Source organism: Buceros rhinoceros, unplaced genomic scaffold (assembly GCF_000710305.1).
Source record: "Buceros rhinoceros silvestris isolate BGI_N320 unplaced genomic scaffold, ASM71030v1 scaffold14189, whole genome shotgun sequence".
Lineage (NCBI taxonomy): Eukaryota > Metazoa > Chordata > Aves > Bucerotiformes > Bucerotidae > Buceros > Buceros rhinoceros.
Window position 1 is genome coordinate 7,085 of NW_010429856.1, and position 7,934 is coordinate 15,018.

Below are 7,934 nucleotides of genomic sequence, written 5' to 3' on the forward strand. Positions count from 1 at the left end.
CAGTCTTAATTCCAGCATTCTTCATGTTAGATCTATGATGTTGTTATTTATCTCTCTAATCTTTGAATGTTTTCAGCCTTATTCAAGGCAACACGCAGAACTAGACTACCAAGTGCTCCTCCAGAAGCCACCTCTTTCACCTCTTCCCCTACTTTAGCAACTCTTGGCAATAGCAAGGACTAGACTTATCACTGCTGCATATTGACCATGAGGAGAAACTTTTTGTTGCTCCTATTAGTAAGTTGCATTTTCAGGAGCTTTGAATCATTCCAGGAAAACCATTATGTATGGTTTTTTTCCTGTGGTCGGACAGGGTAAGGCAGAACAGTGAGCTTTTCTTCCCCTGTTCTTCTTGTACAGCTGAGCAACACTTGCCCCTTCTTGTCAGCACGAGCTCCTCTGAGAGCTTCTCCCAACCCGAAAAGAGGAGCCGTGCCTCTCCCCAGACTGCACAACCCCCTGATCAGAGCCTGCTCTTTGCTGTACTTCCCAGGTAGCAAAGGCTTTGTGAATTCACGCTAAAGTTCTTCATCAGGGAGAACCTCCTAAAGCTCCTCCTGTAGCTCCCAGTCTGGTGGCCCCAGCGCAGACCTGTGCCTTAGTGGCAAGTCAAACTCTGATCAAGGCAATATGTTATTTTGAGTGATGTGCAAAGCCCTAGTGAAAATTTCTCCTTCTGTGCTGCTTTTAGGCATATTTCTTCCCCCCTCCTTCTCTCCCCCATGATGCAGATGTTGTAATATTTCTGGGGTGTAGGGGGAAGGGAGGAGGATATCTAATAGTAATGCTGTTGATGACCTAAACAATGCATTAATGCTTTTAACTGTGAATTGGGGTCATAGTTCTCTGTAAGAGTGAAAAGATCAAGAAGATTTAAAGCTAAACTTTTTTTAAATAAAACTAGATTTAGAGTGTATAGGTTATGGTTTAGAGGCATCTTATTTAAATTCTACTTACTACATTTAAGCTGAGATGCCGGGATACCATTACTGAAGCTACTCTTAAGTCTGCCTAAGACTTAGACATTAACTGATATAAATCGAAAAGCTGGTTTTAGATTCAGATAAATGTAAATAAAAGCATGCCTTTATATTTATCCCTTAAAAGCACCACATGGTTATGTTGTAGCCTCACCACGTCCATATCTAACCGTGTCTCTGTTTCCTATTGCATGCCAGGGAGCTGAGATAGAAGTGGATGAAAATGGCACTTTGGATTTGAGCATGAAAAAGAACCGAAGCCAAGACAAAGTTATGCCTCTCACATCTTCCAGCACAGCACTTCCCACTCCTTCCTCTTCTCCTTTCAAAACAAGCAGCATCCTCGTAAATGCAGCCTTCTACCAGGCTCTTTGTGAACAGGAAGGCTGGGATACACCAATCAACTACAGCAAGACCCATGGCAGGAAAGAAGAAGAAAAAGAGGTATTTTTCTCAGTTTCTTTTTCTCCTGGATGAGTGGCCATCTGGTGACCTTTGGGATGACCAATCTAGTGCAGTTGAAGGGAATCAGTTTCCACAGAGAGAGGTTTGTGAACATTGAGCTGGCTTTAATGCTCTCAGGTGTGACATTTAAAAAAAAGAAATCACTATCCACTATGAAAAATCTTGCTCTCAGAGTCTACTTGTGAACGCCTGTAAGTCTCTAAGATAAGGAAATCAATGGTATCCACCATTAGAGACTGCTTTTTAAACTTTGTCCTAATGGCTCAGTCCTGTAGCACATACACCCAAACGACCTAGGGATCACTCGGAGGAAAAAACCCCACAAACACCAGATCAGGACAGTTTTTTTCATGCTGCAACAAAAAGTATTTTTCTCCACCAACTCTTTATAATTCTAGACAACTCATTATCTAAGCATTTAACCACATGCTTAGAATCTTGCCTGCAATACGCCTTCAGTAGAAAACTTTTTATTTTACATTTAACATACCTGAAGAAATAACTGCCAGTGAGTCTCAGATCTCACAAGTGAGTCCAGCAGTCCCTAAGTCAGTCTGAGAGCATAGTCCAGACATACAAAATTCTTAGGAATTTCTGAAAGTAAAGTAGCAAAAGAGGCTAGGTACATCATTTCCAATTCCAATTGGGCTAATTTTTTATCCCATAGAGAACTAGCACAGAAAAACTAGATGAGTATACAGAGGAATTTTCCCTTTTCAGCCTGTCCTAGGAAACGTGAAAGACCAAACTTGAAAATGAAGTTGTAGGAACAAAGCTGAGCGACTAAAATTTTAGCAAATATTTTTATGTAGTAACTTTCCAACTTTTACGGCTAATCTTCTAGACTGCCACTTCCAAGCTGATAATTGTCTTGCTTTGGGTTTCTTTCTGGTTTGTTCTTCCATGTCTATTTATCCTACCTTGGCAACATGGCAGCGTAGTCTCCTTTCTTTGTCTTTCTCTCCTGTTTGGTTTTACTGACAAGTTTAGCCTTTTTTTTATTATTATTATTATTTTCTCTTGAGCCTGGCTGTCAGAATATGGATGGCTTGTGTTTTTCTTAAATCTGGAAGGGACCATCAGCACCTTTAAATGCTAATTAGATAAAATCTTGGTAATTAATGGAGACAAGCATGAATGATAACTTCCTGAAGGAGAGTAAAATATGTCCCAATTTGGAGTTTTTATTCAGCTTCGAATACATTTCCTCCCTATTTGGTTTTATACATAGTATTTGAATATTATATTTATTACAAGATTATCGTTCGTTCAGATATCAAAACTGGCACTTGAAGAAGACAGGGAGAGGTGTAAATCCACTTAGGGCTGAGGTTAGGGGATCCAGGCCCCGATTGCAAAAATACCTGGAAATAAAAGAGAATTCAGTTGTGCGAAGAAAAAAAAAAATCTGTCAGCACTGAGTAGAAACGTGTCATAATGAGACCACTGAGACAGTTTGCGCCACGGTGGGTGGATTATTTCTTGGAGGCTGAGTTGTCTTGAAGAGCGCTTTGCAGCCACCTCTGTGGGGAACATGATGCTCCTTACCTCAGCAATGAGAGCACGATCCCTGGATTTTGGAGCAGGTTTGATGCGAGGCGGCAGACTGGGGGCTCAGCCTCCTCCCCATTCGTGCTGCATAATGTGCAAGTACATCCAGCTTTGAGAGAACCGCCTTGCCGCAGGAGATCAGTTGGTGTTGCAGGCTTGGCATGGGTCCTGTCCTGCTGCTCCTCCTCCCTGCTACCACTGCAGCTCAGCAAGGGCTATGGCAGGAGCACCTCCACGTCCCCCCCAATCCCTGCTCAGCTTTTGGAAGGCTGTGATGGGTGGCTGGCTATTTCCCTCTCCCTTCCTGGTGCAGGAAGCTGGAAGAATCCGCGACTACCCGACAGGACATAAAGGTCTGTGCTCCAGCGCTCTTGCGCTCAGTGCTTTGACACTGTGCAGCTTGTCCCTAACCAAGGATTCGGCCCCAGACCTCTGCTGTGAGCTTTTGTGATCCCAGGGAGCGTTGACGTGTCCAGTGATCTCAGGGCCAGAGGCTCTGTTCTGCAAATCAAAGACTGGCAGTTATTCTCACGCAAAGAAAATGACTGATTAGATCTATTTCTAATTCATTGTTATCTGGTTCATATGCACAACAGTTGCTTAATTTTGGTGGTAATTTCCAGAAAATATTGTCTCTCTCTCTCTCAGCGAAATAGCCTGTCCAGATGCCCCCTTAAAAAAAAAAAGTCTGAATTTGGAAAAATCTCAAAATCTCTCCAAAAGGAAAGCACCGAGAAATAACTAGAGCTGTCAGTTAGTTCAACTGTCAGTTCTCCAAAGATTTCACGGCTTAAAAATGTTAAAAGTGCCAGATGCTATTATCTGTTATTCATGTTACCATTATGTTCTGGTCTTTGCTGAAATCAATATAAACTTCCATCTGTACGTTAATGGAGTTTCATGGCTTGCTTTCTAGTGTGCATGCGTGAATACACACATGCTCTTTGCAGAAAGTAGTAGTGTTCGGACTGACTGGGCTGGTTCTGGTCTTCCTTTTAGGCCGGAATTCTTCAGAATTTTGCTAGCATCTAGTTACAAATCCCTTCAAATGGGAAATGAAAAATTGTACCCCAAAAGGCTGGACTTGACTAGCCGTGGTGATCATCACCTAACAGACCAAAAAGTGGGAGGTGCTAAAGGGGTTTTCCCAAAGGATTATCTCTCCCTCCTCCTGGAGAAGCAAACAAGCCAAGGCACGATGCTCCATGCTCAGTCCTAAGCACAAAGGACCAAAGAATATTTGGTCTTTAGGTCTGACCTACTCGTTTCAGACAGACACAGCCCCTTTTGGGCCACGTGTACTGATGTCAGGTCCTAAAAATGCAGCGTTTTGGGATTCCTTTGCCTGCGTTCCCTTTGCACTGTCTTCCTTTTGCAGCTTCTACCTATCCGAAGATTTCACGCTGCTTGAATAATACCAAGATTTCCGTCAGGTGCTAAGACAATGCTGAAGAAATCACTCGTTTAAATATTTCTATGTCTCACTTATTCCTGGGAAATAGACTAAGGGATGTTAACTAGGAAAGCATCTGTATTCCCACTTTGGTTCTTAATAGATTTTTTTCTGTTGTAAAAGAGCAGTTACTATGAAACTGTAGGTGTTTGTGCATATATGTGTGTGTATGGCTACTGGTTTTTAAAAACTACAAATCTTAGTAAGACAATTAAGAAAATTCATAAATCGAGATTTGAAAAAATGTATTATTTCAAAGATACAAAAATATTTCAATTTTAAACCCTCTATTATCAATTATGCTGGTGGCTGTAGATGTACTCACGTCAACTTTCATCTTGCAATCTTATTTTTAGTAAATGATTCAGTGAAGCCTCATTAAATGAAGCTGTGAACTGTTAATACTGCAGTATTTTGTCAAGACCTGATACACGTAATTCTTGATCAGCCCTCACTGGGTGGCAGGTATCAGGCAGTGATATGATGAATAAGTCACACACACAAGTTTCTGGTCCAGCACCAGCAAAAGACCAAGAGATATCTTTCATTTGAGATAAAGCTTTACATATGAAAATACTAATAAAACCCGCAGCAGGAACAGTTTCAGCTACTCTTGCTTGCTGCAGATGCATCCTTGAGGTACATCACGCAGTTTGGGATCCCACTGGAGTGCCAGAATGGTCTTTCTACCACCCTCTACTCCAGCCTCCTCCCAGTTGGACCTCCGACAAGAAGTGGAAGAGATGATGTGTGCCTGGTCTTGTTACGTAGTTATGATCCAGACAAGACATGCACTAAATTTTTAGAAACAGAGCGTTGGTTCTCAGCTCAGTGACAGCGATGTAGCCCATCAGAATCAGTAGACAGAAAACTGAGAAGCCAGTCTTCTTCAGCCTCCATTACCTTTCAAACAGAAACCACTTTACCTCTGTTTCTTGGAGTTATTTTGACATCTGACCCCTTCCAGCTGCAAGAGAAGATCACCCTTTTGCTGTTTCTTTCGGGAGCTTTTGATTTTACTCGTGCTGGCGATGATCCCTGTCGGAGCTGCTTTTATGTGCATGTAAGAAAGGCAGGTTGGCATTTGTGGACAGAGAGAGTCAGGAACTCAAACCCCCATCTCGCAGATTGCAGTGGCAAAAACACCCCCTCGTGCCGCCGGAACCAGGATTTAACTCAGTGTTGGAAAACAGTCTTTGAGATTTCTTGAATCTTGAACAAAGCCAGCATTCATTTTTTTTCACTTCTAGTTTTTAGTATTTTAGTTTCTTTCAACTATTTATTATTTCTGTGTTAACAGTTTAACCGTACCTATCGTCTTTAATTTTCTCCATTGCTCCTTATCTGAAGCATTTCCTTTAGAAATAAAACTCTAAAAGCCTGAACTATAGCAAGATTTTTTTTCCTTTAAAATAATTACTCGATAATTACTACGGAAGAGTGTTTAGAAAAGCTGAATATATGTATTTTTACTTTCTATATTTGTAGCAGATGAGATTATTCCCAAACAAAGTAACCCCACAAATGTTGTTGCAAGCATCAGTAGTAATTGATGTAGCAATAATATGGCACGGTTTCTATATGTATGTGTAGCGTGAGCTGCAGTAGGTAGCCAGTACCAGAAAGCAGAAGGAAGTCATATTGAGGATCCAGTCTCCAAACAGGCGAAGAGGAGCTGCCAGAACTGAGGACCATATGGAAGGTTTATCAGAAGAAACACCCCCGCAGAGCTTACAAGTCCCGTTAGGCAGAATCTCCATTTTCAGTCCAGATTCTCCTCAGCTCTCTGCTCTGTGTTAACAGCTCTGCAGACATCCCTGTCCCTCTGTCCTGGCACGTTCATCAACTGCACAAGCCCAGAGCATCTATGGCACCAGCCCCACGAGTTTAGCAGGAGCCCGGAGCTTCTGCCCCCAACATAGGCAGCAGTTTCTGCTCCTAGAGACAGTAATCTCTGGGCAATACCTACTTGAGTATTGGAATGGAGTCCCAAACCCAACATGAAGTCCCAGAAGGGATTACTAGTGATGTGATAATTGATGCTGTGTGCTTTGGAGAATTCTTGAATGATTCAATATCCACAGAGCATCCCTCCAGAAAGGAAATACTTATCCTTCATACAAATAGTAATTAAAAGCCTCGATTCTCAGGATAGTATAAACCAAGCTATTCTGAAGTGATCAAAGAAGATTTTTCAGAAAAAATGAAAATGCAATTTCCTTTCAGGACTCCAGATTTCCAAAATGCCTTCCCAAGGGAGCGAATACTCGTGGTTCATGCCATCCATCAAACAGCACTGCAGCAGTGATGATTTTAATCTCTGAATAGTAGAAATCCAGAACTACCCTTAGCAGCCTGCAACTAAGAGAACTTCAAAGTGGTTTTGTTCTTATGATTTTTACTCTAACAAGACGCTGCTTTTGGGATAAAATAAGAAGTCATTCCATTCTACAGACATAAAAGCTCTGCATTTACATCAGTTCATGTACAATAGGGTTTTTTTAAAATTTATGAACCTAATTTTGTAATTCACAGTATGCCGGTTCTCACTTCAGCTGTATACAAAACTCAATGATGCACTTGCACAGAAAAAACAAAGCGATACATGTGGAAGTCTTTTTTGGCTCTATGTATTTGACAACTGCTTTTGTTTTCTCTGTGTATTTTTTCTTCACCTCTGCATAATTTCTTAAGACTTCTTAAAAAATGTTTCGAAGAGATTCTTTTCTTGCCACAGCAAGTTATTTGTTGAATATATGGGAGGCCTTGCAGAGAGAAACCTTTTGTCACATTCTCATCTGACATTTCAGAAAGATCCTGTGAGCTCTCCAGAAAATATGGAGGAAAAGAAGTATCCAGGAGATGTTTCCATACCGAGTCCTAAACCCAAGCTCCATTCGAGAGATCTCAAAAAGGAACTCATCACGTGAGTCACAAAAAATGCCACTTTTTCCTCTGCCCTGCTAAAGACTGACTACACTGCTGGCTTGGAGTAGATTTGCAGGAGCTGAGCGGGAAGACTTTCGCTGAGCAGGGAGACAGGTCGCTGCAGGTGGTTAGTTCCCTGTTGTGTCTACGCAACTGGGTAGATTGGAGGTCTGGAGCTGAACCAAGCCAGGGTGGACCTGGGGGGCTGGACAGATTCATGACTCATGTTATACTGGGTATCACTCCTTATTCCTCTGGTAGATGAGTAATAAATGGGCAACACCTCCTTCCACAAAACACATGGTTTTGTAGAGTGCTACAGACTGGCTGTGCTAATGCTCACATGTAAACCATGTGTGGACAATTGTGGTTATAGATCCACTGCTGAGAGTTTGCAGAGAAGTGCTAGGGATTTCTCAGATAGGTAACATGCAAAGTTCGTAAAAAGATAAAACACAAGACAGGAGCTGCCCCAGGGTTTTCCAGCCTGCATGAAATCTGTGTTTAAGTCTTTCATCTGCTTCCTTCAAAGCTGAGTCAGTTATTCTGTCCTGCTG

At 41.8% G+C, this 7,934-nt stretch overlaps 1 protein-coding gene across 1 annotated transcript in view; it reads left to right on the top strand.

Annotated features, from left to right (window-relative positions):
• Positions 1 to 1,178: 1,178 nt before the first annotated feature.
• LOC104499330 (suppression of tumorigenicity 18 protein) overlaps positions 1,179 to 7,934 on the top strand; it is a gene marked incomplete at its 5' end in the record, with an annotated part of 23,709 nt that continues 16,953 nt past the window's right edge. The window contains 2 exons of the mRNA XM_010142819.1: positions 1,179 to 1,424; positions 7,260 to 7,375. Coding sequence (XP_010141121.1) covers positions 1,179 to 1,424; positions 7,260 to 7,375 — 362 coding nt within the window. The remainder of the gene's footprint in view (positions 1,425 to 7,259; positions 7,376 to 7,934) is intronic.